The sequence below is a fragment of the Bemisia tabaci genome, chromosome 4 (assembly GCF_918797505.1).
Source record: "Bemisia tabaci chromosome 4, PGI_BMITA_v3".
NCBI lineage: Eukaryota > Metazoa > Arthropoda > Insecta > Hemiptera > Aleyrodidae > Bemisia > Bemisia tabaci.
The window spans coordinates 24,835,873-24,854,861 of NC_092796.1; the positions used below are offsets into that span (position 1 = coordinate 24,835,873).

Below are 18,989 nucleotides of genomic sequence, written 5' to 3' on the forward strand. Positions count from 1 at the left end.
ACAGGGTAGCCGGACAAAACAATTCTACAGATTTACCTTTATGATTGTTGCAAAATTTAGGAGGGTATTATGATAAAACGGGTGGATGAATTCCTCACATTAAGGCACCCTGTTAACCTAATACCGTAAGGTCCGGCGACCCGAAAATAAATAACTTAATACTAAGGTTTGCCATTTTTTCAAACGGAGAACAATTGAAATACTGTGACACATTGAATTTAGTGTGATTTGAAAGCATTGCTGTAAGTATAAAACAGGTGACGAAGTATTACATGTAATAACATCTCTTAAATTCAACCGTGGAACTGTTAAAGTTAATGATGAGACATGTAAGTGGTTTTATGCGAATGGTAAATAATGTTCAAATTCTGAAAATGAAGTAGTGATGGAAAATTGACAACAAAAAATTAGAAAACTTATTTTTCTCATCCGATTTGTAGTAATAGGTAACAAGAAATCTTGAATTTTGTATATGAGTTTATTTACATTTCAATAGCAGAAAAAAATGCTCAAAAAAGTCACCTGTTTTATAAGTCAACGAGCAATTAAAATAGCGTGAAAAATATGTAAATCATGAGAATGGCACAATATTTTTAATAAAAAGAATATATCAATGCTGTGCAACTTTTTTCCTCTTATTAATTAATCCTTTTAATAGTCACGTCAAAGATACGATTTGGTTTGTACATCGTCATGGAGAAATTTTTACCTTCAAACGGAAAGACAAGAGGTACGCTTTTTGAGTATTTTTATAAAGATAACCCATAACTGTCTCCTTGCATGTAGTGAGTATAATTTTCGTTTCTTTCAGAATATTTGTTGACCTAGTTTTGATGATGAAATGCTTTCCATCATCAAGACAGGAAGATGAGGTTGTAGGTAATTCATTAGAGGGTACTACGGTAAAAAGCGATACATTAAAATGAGGATATTTTCCGAGCCTTACAGCCTTCAGCAGCAACCGAACTCAAAGCAAAACTTAAACTCCTGATCATTACTGAAATCCTACCATAGCTGTCATTTTTTTATGCAATTGTCAGACATTGCGTGACAGTTCATTAGAATTGAAGATTGGTCATATGTACTCTCCATCCCGCTTCCCTCGAAGCAATTTAAAATCAACGAATGTCCTTTTTTAGAACTCAATGGAGTGGAATTTCTCTCTCGAAAACTTTTCGTCTGACAAAATGGTGCTTTTGAGTAGGTATTAAGTTCTGATCTCCTCTTACTAACTTTCTGAACTTCCAATGTGACCTTAATCGGGAATTTGCATTCTTCCAGGTATACAGTGCCCAAAACAGTGGCCAACATTTTTATTGTACCTGATTTCTTTCTTTCTTACAAAATAATAGACATCACCAAAAAAAAAAACAATGCGTGAACGATTAAACGACGATTAGTATTCGAAAGTCACAAAAAATCGAGGCGTGTTTGGATTATTTTCCACCGGGCATTCTTATTCACCTAATCTATTCAAAATCGTTTCCAAATCGCGCGGTTTCATGAATGAATTCAAGTGCACACACAAAACCGCAGGGGCAAAGCGCGGTTTTACAACCGCGCTAAGCTTGCGTGAGCTGCGTTTCAATTACCAAATTAATGAGGATATCCGCGCGGCGCGTAACGCACATTCGAATTCAATCTGGGAGATGAGCTCGGGTAAAAGCTTCGCTCCGTTGCCAAATCAACCGAAAATTGCATTTAATTGTCCTTACGTCAAAGCAAGTATGAGTAATGGTACCAACAGGGCAACATTGCAAGACTCTAAATGGGGTGACGGCGTTGCTTTATTGCATTTTGAGCACCGCGAAACCGCGCTTTCGTGGATTTGAACTTGCCACGAACCGAATTAACATTCGTTCCGTTTCTAGGACCCACGGAAGTATGCGGAACTCGAAAAATCGGGCCATGGATGCACTTTTCCACGCAAGCGCATCATTCGAGAACGTGAACAATGGAGTCATTTCGATGCTAGGCGAATGGCGGTGTCAAGTTCCAGGGTCGATTCGACCCAGACGCTCAAAACTTTTCCCGGCATAGATGAGAAATTAATTTACTTTTACTGCGCTGACTTTGATGTCATTTAGCCGTTGCAGTTATTAACCTGAATAAATGTATGCCTAACCTCATGAATTATGCCGGTACGGTAGTTTAAAGAGCACTTTTCCTGCAAATTTAAATTTCATTATTGGAGATCAGAGAACTTTTGCTCAATGCATGCTCAATTATGTATTTTTAATGTTGGAGCACTCTTAATTTTAAATAATTTCAGACTAAACGAAATCCGAAAAAACAAAAAGTCTTTAATACTGTTCTTTTGTATTTTCTTAATACAGCAATTTATCACCGAATGATTCTGAAAAATTACAGCTGTTATCTAGCAGTGTTTTAAACTTTAGAATACTTATTCGGTGCAAAGCAAAATGTCTTATTCATTGCCGATTCTTAGAAGACAACTTCGAAACCGATCGTTTTTGAGATTTGCACGTTGATTATTGAGCCTCGATCTAACCTCATCAATGGATTTTTAACGGTTCTAGCTGTGATGTAAAACTTTATCTTTTTCAATCGATAGCTAAACCAGGGATCGATTCACTGTTTGTTGACTCGGAGACTTAAACGCCTGGGTACAACAATTGCTAATATTGTTATGAGCGTTTATGACTATTTTAGGATTAAAATGTCAAGTAGGAAAGAAAACAGCATTATCTGCCGGTTGATTTGCGAAATTATGCACCTCTACTGAAGAGACTTGTGATCAATGGAGCCCTATTTTTCCTATCACGGATTCAGGTTTCCCGAGTTACAATAATCAATGGGCATTTGGATGATGTGATGAGTGTTAAATAAATCTATTATTGTCTGTGGATTATTATATTCCTGACCTACTTTATAATTTTGCGAATTTTGTCAACAGCGCTTATGCGTGGGCGATGTGCGTTTATGGCGCATTCACCGTTAGCTTATCACGCGGTTCATCTGTCACAGTGAACCCAAACACGGTTAAGCATCGTGCCTGCACACTCGTCAGTAACCACTTGATTTTATTTGAATAAAGAAGGTCAAACAATCTGCCATTCACCCCGCCCCTTGCACTTCATAGCTCCCGCGCTATTATGAGCCGTGCAAATTGCGCCCAATTCTAACCGTTTCACTACCAGCCCTGCCAAGCAAGAATCAAGTAACTCTGTACTGGAAGTCATACGTAGATCGATGGTTTTGCTCTATCTATATCCGGTATACCATTATTATGTAGTCGTAGGTTTGGTTCTTCGGTCATAGTAATGTACTGATACCTGCCTAAGACACTTCATGATGAAATGATTAAGTTTCAAGTCTTCATTTCGCTTTAATGATTTGCGAAACCACAGTCAGATCATTCTCAGTTTTTAACAACTACAGATGAAATAAAAATTTAGAAATTGAGGTTAAGTCCAAATGAGAGCTGACTCATTCACATGATCAATGGTAGACTTGCGTTAGTTTAGAAAATTGAAGTGACTTCAGTCTAAGTTAAATTCAATGCAAATTTCACATTCAATCTGATTTCAATATATTTTCGTCATTTAATTTTCTTCGATAAAATCCAGTGATGAATTGACGATGAATCATTGACAAAAATTCTGAAAAGAATCGCAGTACACTCACTTTGCAAACAGGACAGTAGTAGGATTAATATAATTCTCTGAATGAAAATATAGTCCACTAAAAGAATATTCAAAAGGTAGAGTAGGCATTAGGAACTGAGATTTGTACAAAAGTTTACAAGCCTAGGGGAGGGAAGTTTTAATCTTTACCTCTTTAAATTTCCTGACTGAGTTTGTCTTCATAATTTTTTTTTCCTTTACAAAAATTCAACCATTTTGAACTTTACGCTACGTAATAATACGCATATAAGACGCAGTGAACTCCAGTTGAACAAAAATATATAATTTTGGCTAACAAAAAGTTGTATCAGTAGGTAGTGCTACTTCAATAGTTACACAGATTGATCTCACATCACCAGTTTGTTTTTTGTGTTATATATTTGTTATGCTGGAATGATATGTGTCTTTTTAAAATATGCAGCTGACAAAACATATGAAAGTACATTTTGAAACGTTCAAATGCGCCCATTTTCTCCCAAATAGCACTTGGTAATATCAATTAGTAGCCGTTCTAGTCAGTTTTTTTTAAACTGAAAAATGCATTATGACACTAAAAATTGTAAGATGTTGATGATCTTCCTCAAAGAATCTCATGCCCACAATACGAGAAAATCGGTATCAATTGAGTTCATCAAATTCAGCGGTGGGCATGATTTCAAAAAAAACTTTTCTCCAGGATTTAGGCGGTTGTGCTTTTATATCAAATTCATATAATCTTCTTTCATTTTTTCAACCATATTATTTGGTGTTGAAGACTTCTTTTCAAAACTCACTAAGTCTTCTGTACATCTATTTGTAACATATGAGAAAGGATTTTCTATACAAAGTCACTGGGATCAAACAAAAGTTGGTGGAACGGCAATTGAGGTTTGAGGGGCTTACTTCAGGAACACAATCTCGGTCAAGGTTGTAGATCTGCTCTATTCCCTTTGATTTCAATTTGGGTCAGGAGGTCAACATCTCAAGTTCTTCTATTTGAGCTTTAACAAAAACAGGGGACAAAATTTCATTTGATTGTGTTAATCAATTTAAACAGCTGACAGAATGCGTTTCTGAAAGAAGCTCCTCCTTAAAACTAGTCATCACGAAATAGAAAATGAGTATTGGCTCAAGAAAGAGGTCAAGGAAAAATACAATTGTCAAAATTCTTCTCCGTGAGACGTTGGAGACTCTGAAATTGAAGAACTCCTGAGCCTGGAAACAGGTCATGGAGTAAATTCGAATACAGTTACAGAAAATTATATTCCGCTCTGGACTTTAAGCTCCAACTCACCTCAAGCTCAGTAATTTTGACTATTTGCAGGACTTTCCTGTGATTTTTTTCTTTAGTATTTACCGAGTCTTTCTCATTGAAATTTCAGGAGAGAGGACAAGCAAATTTTTTAGCTAAAGCACAACAGGTTCTTCTAATTTTAGATAGTCAGAGGCAACGGAAATGAGAGTGCTACATTATTTTTCTCTTAGTAAAGATTCAAGTTGATTGGATCAAGCAATTATTTTCTTCTCCTTAAAATTGAGTCCGAATCGATCGTCCTTGGTGGAATTTTATAGGTATACTCTGAAGAAGTATATCATTCTCTTCATAGAAAAAACCGTCTAGATTGATCAGTCTAGAGCTATCTTCATAATCAGCATCTTCATCACTCCTACACGTAATTGAACTAACATTTTGCAATTCAGAACTATAAATTCTGGCTCAGTGTAGAAACAACGTATGTACCATTAGTTTTCATATAGACATATGTGTTTCTACGTTCGAGTAAGACATTTTAATTCCGAACTGCAAAATGCAGTCCAATTGAGGGGCTTGAAGGACAAGGCGCCCAAGTGCAGTTTCTGAAAAATTGAGATATTAGTGACTTCATGCGAAATTAGTCTTGAAGTATATTTTGAGACAAATTTATTGGTAAAATCCAATTTTTAAGCATCAAAACTTGAGCTTGAACTTTCTTCTGCCATTAGGCTCCAAGTAATGTTGAAGACTTAAATACTTATTTCTCGAAATATCAAAAACCGTACTTATGCGCCTTGTCCTCTGAGCCCCTTAATTGGTTGCCTCCAATCCTGCTATGTCCCCCTCTTCTGAAATGTCTTCGGCATTTCCGAGGAAAACTAGTGTTCGGACTCCTGGGCTCCGTTCTGGGCATGGCCATTGTACTGGTTGTAGTTATTCCTGTAGGTGAGCATCCACTGTGGCGGCCCGTCGTAGCCGCTCCGCCTACCCCAGCCACCGCCGCCTCCGCCTCCCGCAGGCCAGCCGCCTCCACCGCCTCCGTGTCCTGCGTCGCTGCCGGCGTAATTGGCATCTCCGCCTCCAGCGTGGACTCCACCGGCGTAGCTGTCACCGCCGCCGCCTCCGTGGCCACCTCCACCCGAGGCCCAGCCGGAGCCGCCTCCGCCTGATGCCCATCCGCCGCCGCCTCCGCCGCCTGAAGCCCAGCCGCCGCCCGAACCTCCGTAGCCGCCTCCGCCACCACCGTGTCCGCCGCCGCCGCTGTCACCGTGGTTGTCGTGCACGATTATCACCTGGTTATAAAAATGATGTTATTATTTAGGCACGTTTTCCCACAAAAGTAACACAAAAATCGTAAACGTTTACAAAACAAGAGGGCTACGCTCCCTGACCGCCTCGCGGTCCAACCCGCCAAAGCGCTTCGTGCATCAGGCGTTGTGCGTTACGCTTTACTCTAATGATTTTACATTATAGGGTAAGATTATATTATTGGGTAACATTATATTATAGGGTAAGATACGTAATATAAGGGTTGGCCTTACATTAATTGACTTCCGTTTGATAAACTCTAAATGGCTCATTCTTGCTCTTTGTGCCTATTATTTTAACCCCCTCCCCCCTCCTCAAAGATAATTTAGAAGTATCCAGAAGTCGAATCGTACACTGAGTTAATTTTCACTGGTTTTTCTCACCCTATTGAATTTTAACAAATAGGTTACAAATGTTTTGAATGAGAGACGAGAGAATCGTTTTTAAACTACATAACTGAATGCTCAATGCTTTGCTCCAACAAATTATTTTGCCACATACATTCTTATTTTCTCACATTTTAAATCTTACTTTTTATATGTGTGTATAAGTCGCTTTTACGGCGCGCCAGGGCGCTCTGCGCTACAGGAATATGTCGTGGTAAAGATCCTCCGGAAGCTAGCATCACTCCATTTCTTGATGGACGCCCGACGCCCTCTACCCACCGTTTGGCTAGAAGCCCTCTTCGACGCCTGGGGGGTCCCACCGGTCCCACTCCAATGCCTTCTTCGGCAACCTAGTTTCAGTCATCCTCTGCACATGCCGATACCACACCAACTGCTTGGTCATGATTTTGTGCTCAAATGTACCTTCAACGTTCATTGTCTCCAAGAAGTTCATTTTTGATACTTTCTCAACTCAAGATTCCAGCCGATCTTCACCAGAAATCCATCTCTGTCAAATCTTACTTTGTCTAGATAGTCCAGGCAATTGGGCATCAAATAGGGGCTCTTGGGGAAAATTTCCCGGAAAACTTTTTGATGAGTGATTCCTATGTATTTTTGGACGCTGAATCCGAATTTCGCATTTGTGTAAAGATCTTTTCGCCGCTAAAGCCGCCATTTTGAAAAAATGGCCTAAAAATGGCCTAAAATCCCAATTTTTGAAAATATCTCGCTTATTTTTGATTTTTTGACCAAAGTAGTTATTTTCAAAAATAAACTACATAAAATTCTAAAGAAAACAGGTTCTTATCAATTTTTTGATATGACTGAAATTTCAGCCGCCAGAGCGCGCTGAAAAAACCGCCAAAATTCGAATTTCGCGAAACTTGCGCTTTTCTCGTGAATAACTTTTCTCGGGGTGACTCTAAGTGAAAAATCTTAACTATTAAACTTATAGAGCAACAAATGTAATACTAGGAGTTGCTTTTTTTATTTTTCTTAATCCTGGACGCCACTGACAAGCTTTTGAAGTTGGACTGAAAAAAGCTGAACCGAGCATGGACAGGGTTCGCCAGTGTCTGCGTAATTTCTCTTCTGTGGATTTTTCTAGAGGACTTATTTACGAGTCAGATTGTAAAATTTCATTGGAAGGTGACACCCCCCCCCCCCCCCAAGACTCCCGAACAATTGAATGTCACAAATTACCTCCCCCCCCCCTCTTCACTCTGGCAATTACCGCTGTTTTTAGTGAATGAAACGTGAATGCAATGATTTCATCGGTGATATTTCGAGTAACATTAATAGTTCATCAGGTAATTTCTATAAGTTCTTATGAATAATTTTTTTGGACAGGAATAGGGAAAATGGACGGAAAGAAGCCTACTTAAAGTAGACGGACTGTATTATTACAGTTGCATAGTTTTTTCAAGTTGCAATAAAAACATTTCAGAGTTCTCTGAATTTTCACAAATCAACCAAGTTTTGAAGAAATTGTACTGTGCATACAAAGTTAAAAAATGCAAATCAAGCATCTACCTAATTATTTTCTACAGCGCATTGTAGATGGTCCCGGAATTTTCGTTAGATCAGTTTGTGGCACATCTGACTCATCTGAGTTCTTGTTTTTTTGATTGGATGTTTCCGAATCAATACGTTGCACTGCTTTGCTTGAGCGCAGTACCCTTGTCGCTGGTTCTTCAATTTCCATGTTACTTTCGTCATACTCACTGTCTGTTTCAGATTTTTGACCAGGTACTGGCGTTGATGGCGTAGATGAGCCAGATTCACAATCCTGATTATCATCTAAGAATGTCATAATTTCCGGTTCATCGACGTCCCCTTCCTCTTCCTCTCCTTGTAGGGTATCTTCCATTTGAAAATTATCGCAGGATTGATTGCACATCTGACAGAGAATGGTGCATCGTAAGCCATTTTTACGGCACCCACAAGTCTTGCGGCAACCTTTCTTGCACTTGCAGGCAATTAGCTTTAAAATATTTTCGGGAGCTGGTGGATCCAAAGTTGTTATAGGCGTTAGCCCATTTTTGGTGGCTTTCCAGCCCCAATTGCAGGGATCCTTTTTCTCACCCTGCCACTCCTGGACCTGCAAATAAGTTCGGAATGCATGCTCTGCTGCAGCCTGCTGCAAAGACCCAAGATTCTGTTTATTTTGAAATGAATATTTTATAAAGCAGCCGTATCTGTACCTATTTAGAGAAACTTTCTCAATGTCTTTCTGGCCGTAAAGTGCAAGAAACAACCTCTGGCCTGCAGCAGAAATGATTTCACGTGTTGATTTCGAGTCATTAAATTCCTCTGCAGATTTGATTAAATCGTGATTTTTTTTTAAAATATTCAATAATTTGACTTTTCCTTGATTAAAAATTCCCGAGGTAGTATCACTCCCAGTGAAAGCGTGAATTAAACGAATATTATCCGAAATTATTTAATCGCCAACACTTTCTCGGTTGTACAAGACTTGGGGCTTATTACCCCTAGCTGTCTTCATGAAAAATACATTTGGTACCTCTTTGCTATGCGCAATTAGCAACACCAGCAAATCTATGTCTTCACCCACCACCAGAGCTGATTCGAAGCCAGGAGCCAAGGAGCCAAGTCAGCCGTATATTTTCAAGATGATATTATTCCTGTCGATCCTCATTTGATTTACCGAAGAATTTGCATTGCTAAAAAGTCGGATGAGGAACTTGCAACGTTTTTGTCATATGAGCTGTCACCGTTCCCGCTGTCTCTTCTCACAGAAGAGGGCATGCGTAAAAACACAAAATCTTCACTTTACGGTGGGTTAAGCCCATCAGAAGAGGTAATTGATGAAAAACATTCGATTCATGTCATTGACGGCGGATTTTTGTTGCACAGAGTCGTTTGGCCCCGCGCCGAATAGTTTTCGTCGATTTTTCAGAGCTATGTTTCATATGTGAAATCTCACTACTCCCTGAACATGCAAATCAGTGTTTCCATTTTTTTTCCATGTGTTTTAAATTAACTTAACATAAACTTTTGCTCGAAATATCACCGATGAAATCATTGCATTCACGTTTCATTCACTAAAAACAGCGGTAATTGCCAGAGTGAAGAGGGGGGGGGGAGGTAATTTGTGACATTCAATTGTTCGGGAGTCTTGGGGGGGGGGGGGGTGTCACCTTCCAATGAAATTTTACAATCTGACTCGTAAATAAGTCCTCTAGAAAAATCCACAGAAGAGAAATTACGCAGACACTGGCGAACCCTGTCCATGCTCGGTTCAGCTTTTTTCAGTCCAACTTCAAAAGCTTGTCAGTGGCGTCCAGGATTAAGAAAAATAAAAAAAGCAACTCCTAGTATTACATTTGTTGCTCTATAAGTTTAATAGTTAAGATTTTTCACTTAGAGTCACCCCGAGAAAAGTTATTCACGAGAAAAGCGCAAGTTTCGCGAAATTCGAATTTTGGCGGTTTTTTCAGCGCGCTCTGGCGGCTGAAATTTCAGTCATATCAAAAAATTGATAAGAACCTGTTTTCTTTAGAATTTTATGTAGTTTATTTTTGAAAATAACTACTTTGGTCAAAAAATCAAAAATAAGCGAGATATTTTCAAAAATTGGGATTTTAGGCCATTTTTAGGCCATTTTTTCAAAATGGCGGCTTTAGCGGCGAAAAGATCTTTACACAAATGCGAAATTCGGATTCAGCGTCCAAAAATACATAGGAATCACTCATCAAAAAGTTTTCCGGGAAATTTTCCCCAAGAACTTCCCTATTGCCTGGACTAAGAGTATATAATTGCATGAGAACTTGACACCTCTTGGGAATTCTATGAACAATATAAGCCATCGATGCATCTTTCATCTCAATTCATACAGAAGTTTTTCAGCCAAAGTTTGCAACTGTGCAAGCATAAATACGTAAATCATCGCAATTAGATTCATGATTCAGTGGCGTGGCGTTTTTTGCGATATATCGATAGATCTGCCATTCAAACCTATGGAATAGGATCGATAAAAGGTATTCGCAACAAACACCTTAATAATCGATTCTTTACCATAGCTTCAAATAGGGAAATATCGATAATCGATCATTCACGCCTCGTCACTGTCAGATTTTCAGTATTCCTTTACCTCTTTTCCTCCTCCGCTGCCGCCACCTCCACCGCCTTTGCCTTTGCCCATCGATTTGAAGAGCTGGAGCAAGCTCATAGCAAGAGCCAGTTTACTGAGTAGCAGAGCCTTGATGGCTTTGATCTTGATCATCATCATCATCATGGGACCCATCAGTGCCATTTTGCCCATTATCATCATCATCATTGTGCCCATCATCTTTTTCATTTTCTTCTTCCCTCGTCCTGAAAAATAAGATAAATATTTAAATTGATGCGGAATTAAGTACGTATAAATAATTAGTAAAGCTTAGGAGGCAGTCTATTTTTAGAAAACAGCAACTAATATCTGAGGAAGAGCTTTTGTAGATTGAAACTTTTTTTCGACTTCGATTTTCAGAACATAAAAAATCTCTCATTAAATAAGCAAAATCTGTGATTTTACTATTTTTTGAAAAGGTGGGAAGTTTCAGAATATATTGGAACACATCATTATCAAAATGACCCCAATAAATGGCTTTTAAAAAAGCCTTGATACGATTGAAATGACACTTAAAATCAAAACCTACGGGTTAGCAACAACTCGTCTCACCCACTCCCACCTTCAGCCACAGCCTTATTTTTAAATTTTCATCCTAATGGCTCCATGAGCTCCATCGTCTATACTTCCTGAATACATAAGTACATCTCTAGAGCCCTGGATTAGTGAGAACCAATTTCCTGAAAGCCTAGGGACTTTGGCGGCTGGGTGTCGCAGAGCGCCAGAGAGCGCTGTGAAAGCAGCTCTCATGAACATATAACGGTTTTCAAGCTCGAGGTATTTCTCTTAAATGTTTTGTCTTTAGCATGAGTATGACATGTCAACTATCTGCCACATTCCTCGTTCCTGGTTTTACAAGGACGCGTGAAGCTGACCCATTGACGGGTAAAAATATTGGAGTGGACGCCTCTGTAGCGCCGTAGCTGGACACGAACAGTACGAACACCCATTCAAACGCTACCATGGTACGGAAGAGAACCGTATGTGCATTCCTGTATGAGCCATGGTTAGCACATTCATTTACAGGTCCCGAGGCTCATACTAAACTGTACTTCTTCTGTGATACGGCAGAACGGGAGCTCGGACTCGGAGAGAGTCGGATCGGAATGAAAATAGCACGAGACGGAGCCGAGTCGGCGCGGATAAAAAATGAAAATATCAAGCAAAAAATGTTCGACGGGGCACAATGCCGACTTTCATCTGAAAAATATCAGCGAAACAATGAGGAGAGCCCCCCGGGGAGGGGGACGGAGGATGTCCGACACCCGACAACAATACTTACACGCATGCTTCTATTTATTGTCAATTAGAGAGAGACCGTCGCCAAGATCGCACACAGTGCTGCCGTCCAGCGACCATAAACACCGACCACTCACACTCGAGTAGAGTACCTACATAGGGAGAGTACGGACCGGACATGTCGGTAATTTTAAGGTTAGGTCATGGATCTTTTAGGGCCCAAAGGAACAGCCAGGGTAGTGACAGGGGGTTTTAGAAGAAATGAAGGAGTGCCAACTCCCAGTGAGGCTTTGGGAGGATAGGGGACTTTGGAAACTAGGTGTTGCAGAGCGCAAAAGAGCGCTATGAAAGCGGCTTCTTGTAAAGCTCGCATTCGATTTAGTTTTTGATTAATTTCACTCATTTTTGCGGAAAAATGCTAATTTATAAATACCCCTGAGCACCTAGGTTTGATATTGGGATATGAAGGTTGGCAGTGACATTTTTTTGGTTAGAAAGTTGCCTGCCTTTTTGAGCTCTAACAGCGATACAATTCGACATGTCTGTCCACTTCCTATATAGATAATCGACCATTGAGGTGATAGCCGGTATGTCGTAGGTAGGAAATGGAAAATGTTTGTGAGAAGGAATCAAATGAATGATGAATTAATTATGATTTTTAGAGACATTCAGCAATTTAGACCATATTAATGTCTTTACAAACTCTAGGAAAAGGTTACTGCAAATACAAAAATTAGATTTTTAACTTCATGGATGCTACAAAGGTCAAAATACAGGTTTCAACGCGTAAATCATCATAAATAAGTGTGTTTGTGCCCCTGTTGACTGCTGGAAAGAAAATCTGTGAGCGGAATCCTTGAGGGCAAAACAGAATGCTTTTTTAAAATAAGTAACTTTTACAAAAAATGTTGCCAATGTTTTCGATAATCTACAGTCAACCCTATTGAGGTAAAGTAGTTCGCACATCGTAACTTGCCGTTTGGAAGTGAAATTATTATTTCAACTGCATTTATAACGTATGATGATAATTGTGTTCTCATTAAGAAAAGCTGAAAGCTTTTTGAATAACTCCTTTTTTTTTATAATTTTATTTTTGGTAGGATGGCGGGTTCATAATGCCCAGAAATAAAACAAAATCCAAAACAGCGTGTCAATGTGTATAAATTACTTAATTTTTATAAAAGTTACCTACAAAATGCGGTTCACTAGTTATGGCTACCCTTTTTGTGGAATCTTAGACACATGATGAAGAAAACTTTGGAGACTTTAACGCAAGGTAAAGAAAATAGATTGTTAAATAAAAGATGTCTTAGACACCCTATTACAAAGGAAAATTCTTTGCAACTAATTAAAATGAGTAGTTAAATTAACAGCATATTGGCACATTTTTGGACAATAAGAGTCATTCAAGAATTTGTTAGATTGATGGTTCTAATGAAGAAATATTGGTTGCACTCTTTTTTCACACCTTTTATGCCTCTCTACATGGAGCAGCTCAAGACAAACTCAATTTTTTCTTTTCCTTGGTTTCTTAAAGATGAAAGAGGGTGTTTTAAAATTACTTGATTGTTTCTCTTTCATTCCACCTAAAAAAAAATGTATCAAAAAGACTAGTATTAGAAGTTCTCAGCTAAGTCATTGCTTAGTGTTAATGATCATCTGAAATAATAATAGTAACGTTCGCAGCAAATCAAAAATCTTTAGTTAATGATGGTTGATAAGTAATGTGTTGGATTGGATTTTTTTTTTTGGCAAATGCAAAATAATCTGCAAATCTGGCAAATGCAAAATATCATAAAAGCACAACCAACTTGGACGCATAATATATGTGAAAGAAAGAAAAAATGCTGAATTTACTAGTCAGATTTAGATATTCGAATAAGTATAATATTGGTGTCCAAAGGGAAACATTCATTTCCCAACTCAACAGTTTATGTAGCTAATAAGGGGGAATATGAAGGGAATTGAAAAGTACATTTTACAGAGTTCATTTGGTATAAGCCCTTAGAAAAAAAAGAGGCATCAAGGGTACCTTGATATTTCCGGGAAATGTGCGTTTATTGAAGTATTTTATTCGAGTATTAAAGTAATTTTAATCGCAAGTGTGTACGTAAGGAAAGTCCATTCATACGAATTCAGGTCAGGCATTTTCCTCCGACATCCATTTTTGGGGGAAATGTGTGTACGATAAGAACGAAAGTATTTTACTATTTTGTAAGAGAGGATGTGAGGAATCCGGTAGATTTAAGCGTGGATAGACAACGCTGGAGCATCGCACATATGGACGGAGTTAAACAGAAAGGAACCAAGCCACATCGGGATCGAACCGAGAAAAAGAGGTTTAAAGTTAGGCTCCTGCATAAGACTCAATGTAAAACATAAACTTCAAGTTCAATTTCTGCAAAATTCGGTCCAACAAAAACTTTGAACTTTTGGCGATAGATAGTAGAGCTGTGGTTGAGTTCAAAACCACTCATAACTCAATCTTTCCCAAAATGTGGGTTGGTTCCTTTCTGCTTAACTCAGTCCATATATTTGTCGACCAAATCTAAATCGCGAGAGGAAAACAGGTCAGTATCGCACTGCTTTGCTCAATTTCACGTCGTTTGTCGTTCGCCTCTTCACCGCCTCAGCTGGGCTCCTCCTCCGGCCTTGCTCCGTGCAGACTTTCCTCGTCGAAATCGCGGAAATTTGCAGGCCAGATGCGCCGCCGTTCATTATACCACGAAGACCCGCTTCATCTCCGGTTTCCGTTTTGCTTCTGATTTTCTCGCCGGAAAATTAATAAACAGGTTTTTTCTACCATTGACTTGACTTTAAGCTGAGTAAAATATTAGATTAAATGAAGTTTTCTAATTGCACTGTGTCATGCAATAACTGATAATGTCCATTTTTCCAGCTTTCATTTTTTTATGTTGCTAATATTGTCCAAGAGTTGATACAATTATCAGAATCATCAGAAGCTGAAATTACGAGGATCATTCAACTGAACCTTATTACTCAAAAGGAAATTCGCTATTTGACTTGCTTTACAACAACAAACAATACGTGTGTTATCCTGCCGTGCAAAGGAAAAACGCCGTATAAACCTTCAGGCGTTGCCAAAATGCCTTCGATAAAACACGAATTTCCTGGTAAACTTATGAATATTTTCCTTCCAATTTTTCAGATAATTTTGCTTGCAATTCCGCCGAAAATTTCTGAAAATTTCAAGAGAAAATATTCATAACTTTCCTAAAAAATAAACATTTTATCGAAGGAAGCTTGACAACTCTCGAATGTTCATACGCCGTTCTTGCTTAGCACGGCAGTATTAGTCTCTCAATACAGTTGCGTGATTTCACGGATAAACTGGAAAGGTTAATGTGGCGGTAAAGCTGGGTTTTGGGGGATGCGGTCCACATGTAATTTTCATAAATGAAGACGCACCTTTTTTTTAAATTTAAAGTATAGTAGAGATATAGACACGCCAGTGAAAAATTTCAAACTGCACAGTTATCGTTTGTAAAAAAGGCCTTACAAGAGTACTTAAATATTCTTTCAGTAATATCTCACTCAATATTTGGATTTGATGATTAATACATGTAATCTAACCGGATTTTTATTTATATTTCCTTCACGCTGTAGCGGCAAATAAAAAGGCCACAAGAAACATGAAAAAGATAAAACAAGTCTCTTAACATACTGGGAGAAATTTTAATGGCAGCGGATTCTTTTAAGTTTTAAGAGACTGTAAATTTATTATTGTTATTGCCCTCTTTAGAGGTGTAAATGGCCTTAGATGCTAAAGCACCGCTTTAAAATAAAATTATTTTACTACTACTACTTTGACCGCTTGTGTGGACATTCACATCGCCCGAGTAGTTACACGCTCCACGTTTGCCGTTAACCGGCATTAAATCAACAAGTTTACACGACCTCTCCGCACCAACTTTGATTTAGAGAAAAATCGCACTACAAGTTCAGCTATACCACAAATCGAAGACACGCGCATTAACCTCGAGTCACTCAGATGTCCCCATAAATAATTTCTATCGCTCGTACTCATCATGCGGCAGCGGCAACATTTCATTGCCCGACTGGTTTCCGTATTGGTGCCCGGTGCAATCCAGTAAAACAGGATACAGATGGGTCAGCCTAAGATTTGATCCAGTGGCGTGGCGTGAATTGCGATATATCGATTGTTATGCCATTTAAACGCATGGAAAAGGATCGATAAACTGGGTGTTCGCAGCGAACACCTTAATAATCGATTCTTTTCCATAGATTTCAATGGTATAACTATCGATATATCGCAATTGACGCCACGCCACTGATTTGATCAACGAGTTGTTGAGCCTTTATCCGCGAACCTCCCGCGGCCGCATAACGGGTGATCGCCAATCAGGCTGCCCCATTATTCCCGCCGCCGTCGAGCTTTTTCCCTGCCCTTCCAACGGTCGACGTGCTTTCAAAGCTCACCGCGTTTTTTTCATGAACTTTATAAACACCTGCGAATCACTGTAATAACCGCCCGTTTAAGGCATCCATTAAACGTCTGCGGCAGCTCAAGTCGGCGCTCCTCTAACTTAGGTGCGTGTCTCGATCTCCACATGAGCCCCGGAGAGTACGGATTCGTATGTAGAGCAGGGCTCATGTGTAGACTGAGATGGGCCCTTTTGGCTCAAGTGTGATGTTCCGGTGGGCGTGAGCTTAGATGCGCCGATTATGAGATTTTACGATCCCGGCCCTGCAATTCAATCGCCCTTCATAGTTTCCAGCCGTGAAGATTATAGTCGTGTTCGCGGGTATGTTAACTAAACGGATCTGTACGAGTAATATAAGCGCCGTCCTGGTATTTTGAGTAGTGGAGGATGTAGGAAAACTGCTCTCATCGTCGATACTCTGACATAAGGGGCGTACCTTAATTTCCAAGAAAGCCATGTTTTACATGTAAATCCATGCGTCCTGAGGCTCATGCGGAAATTAGAGAGGCCCGCCACATCCCATCTCGGGCCCTGGTATCAGTTTTAAGGCTCGGGACCCCAGCACAGAGGGGGGTCCGAGGGGCCTCCCCCGGGAAATTTTTGAAATTTACAATCTATTTGGACGCATTTTGAAGCTCCCATGACGGAGATTTTCCATCAATTTTTGCGGAATGATTACGCCTTTTTTTTTTTTTACTTTCAGCACAAAATACTTTCGAATTGCTGCGTTCAAAACATCTGGATTTTTTTTTTTTTTTTTGAGAGGGGGGCGGGCAGATGATACTACTTTCAATTCTAGGGTGCCAGCTTCCAATGGACTCCCCTTTGGCACGTCTATGGCAAGGGAGTTGAGCCACTCTTAGCATCTGAAGACGAGAGAAAATGAAACGCAGTTACTAAAAAATCTTTAAAATAGATAGACATCTTTAAAGAAGTAAGAAGAATTTTAAAGTGCCCCAGCGTGTTTTTGAAAATTTATTCACCTTTTGAGAAATGTTTAGGGTAAACTTATCACTTTTCCTTACGAGACGAGGGTTATATATGAATTCGTAGTGGTTTGTCACCGGCGGCACTGGCCCCACAGGGGCCCGGGCCCCGATACCAGGGACCCAGTACCCCCCCCCCCCCCCCCCCCCTTTGTGGCGGGCCTGGTCATGACAACGACGCTTGTCATTGAGAAATAAATTTCTATTTTAATTAAGGCTATTAAATATTGAATCCTCCAGGATTTAATATTTAATAGCCAAAGTAAGCCCCTTTTACCGCAAAATACATTCAAAAGCTGTAGATAATATTCATAGGCTCTAGCACGCAATTAGCCGACCAGCACTTGAAACTCGTATTGTATGTATGTATGTGCCGCTTTTACAGCCCTCTTTGGCGCTCTGCGACCCCTAGCCGCCAAAGTCCCCTATCCTCCCAAAGCTTTTCAGGGCTGAAACTCGTATTTACTACTGAACATCTCTCCCTTGCCTCTCTCCGATCTATTCCCCTTTCATCAAGATTTACCTGCACGGGAATAATCAGATACCGCAATGTTAAGAGGCTTGATTCGGTCATTAAATATTAAATCCTGGAGGAGGAGGGCGGGGGGCGAAAAAATAATGTATGCCATCCAGCGTATTATCGTTTATTAGCATTTAATTTATTTCTATTTCCTTTTTTCCGTTAGAAATAAATGTAATTTTGCACTAATGATTGGACATTCTTTAGGTGGAAGGAGCTTTGGACCTTTCTGTGTCCGTTATCAGCTGAAGCGGGCACCAGGGGAAAAGGTAGGGAGGGGTGGCACGCGAGTATACACTCCGCGCGCTTCGAAAATAGCGCGCCACGCCAACTTTGAACGGTCATAACTTTTGAACCATTTATTTCCCCATGTTCAACGGTAGCTCGTTTTAAAGCTTAAATCAAGGACTTTCATTTGAATTTGTTTTTGTAATGATTCTTGCGTTCCTCTCTACATAAAAATCCGAAAAACTGAATTTTTTGGGCTTAAAAAATCAAACCATGATTTTTTTCAACTTAATAAATTACCAAAAACAGACTTCATTATACATTAAAATATGAAAGGTCTTGTTGAGAGCTTTCATTTGAGCCCAGATCAAGTCGATCCGTTGTTTCGTTCAAAAGTTATGGCGGTCTGTGCGTTGGACCTTTGACTCCCTCCCCCCTCGCGCCTTGGAGGGCTAGACTGGAAAGGTCACCGGATTTAGGCCTCTCCGATGATCCGTTATGATTCCTGAAAGTATGGATGTAAAATCTCTTGCGGCCATTTCCTATGGGAAATGGGACAGCCTCTTTAATCAGGGTACTTTAATTTATTTTTCTTAATGAGCATGGCGATCTCTGACGAAATTCAAAGTTTGAACTAAAAGAAAAAACCAAATGGAACCTTCATCCTCTTTCCTTTTAAAATTTTCCTGAATTTGAACAAAGGGATGATATTCTCATCGGATCGTTCTTCAAAATTCAACCCTATGAATGTTGTCAACTAGTCAACCGATTTTCCTAAGGTTTCCCTCTTAAATTTTGGTTTACAACCAGAATGTTCAAGGTACACTGAAAAAAAATTCTCGT

The 18,989-nt window shown here is 39.5% G+C and overlaps 1 protein-coding gene across 1 annotated transcript in view; it reads right to left on the reverse strand.

Annotated features, from left to right (window-relative positions):
• Window positions 1–1,362: 1,362 nt before the first annotated feature.
• LOC109039061 (uncharacterized) overlaps window positions 1,363–18,989 on the reverse strand; it is a 60,615-nt gene continuing 42,988 nt past the window's right edge. The window contains exons 3-4 of the mRNA XM_019054394.2: window positions 10,690–10,913; window positions 1,363–6,173 (exon numbers count right to left, since the gene is read on the reverse strand). Coding sequence (XP_018909939.2) covers window positions 5,760–6,173; window positions 10,690–10,913 — 638 coding nt within the window. The 3' untranslated portion in view covers window positions 1,363–5,759. The remainder of the gene's footprint in view (window positions 6,174–10,689; window positions 10,914–18,989) is intronic.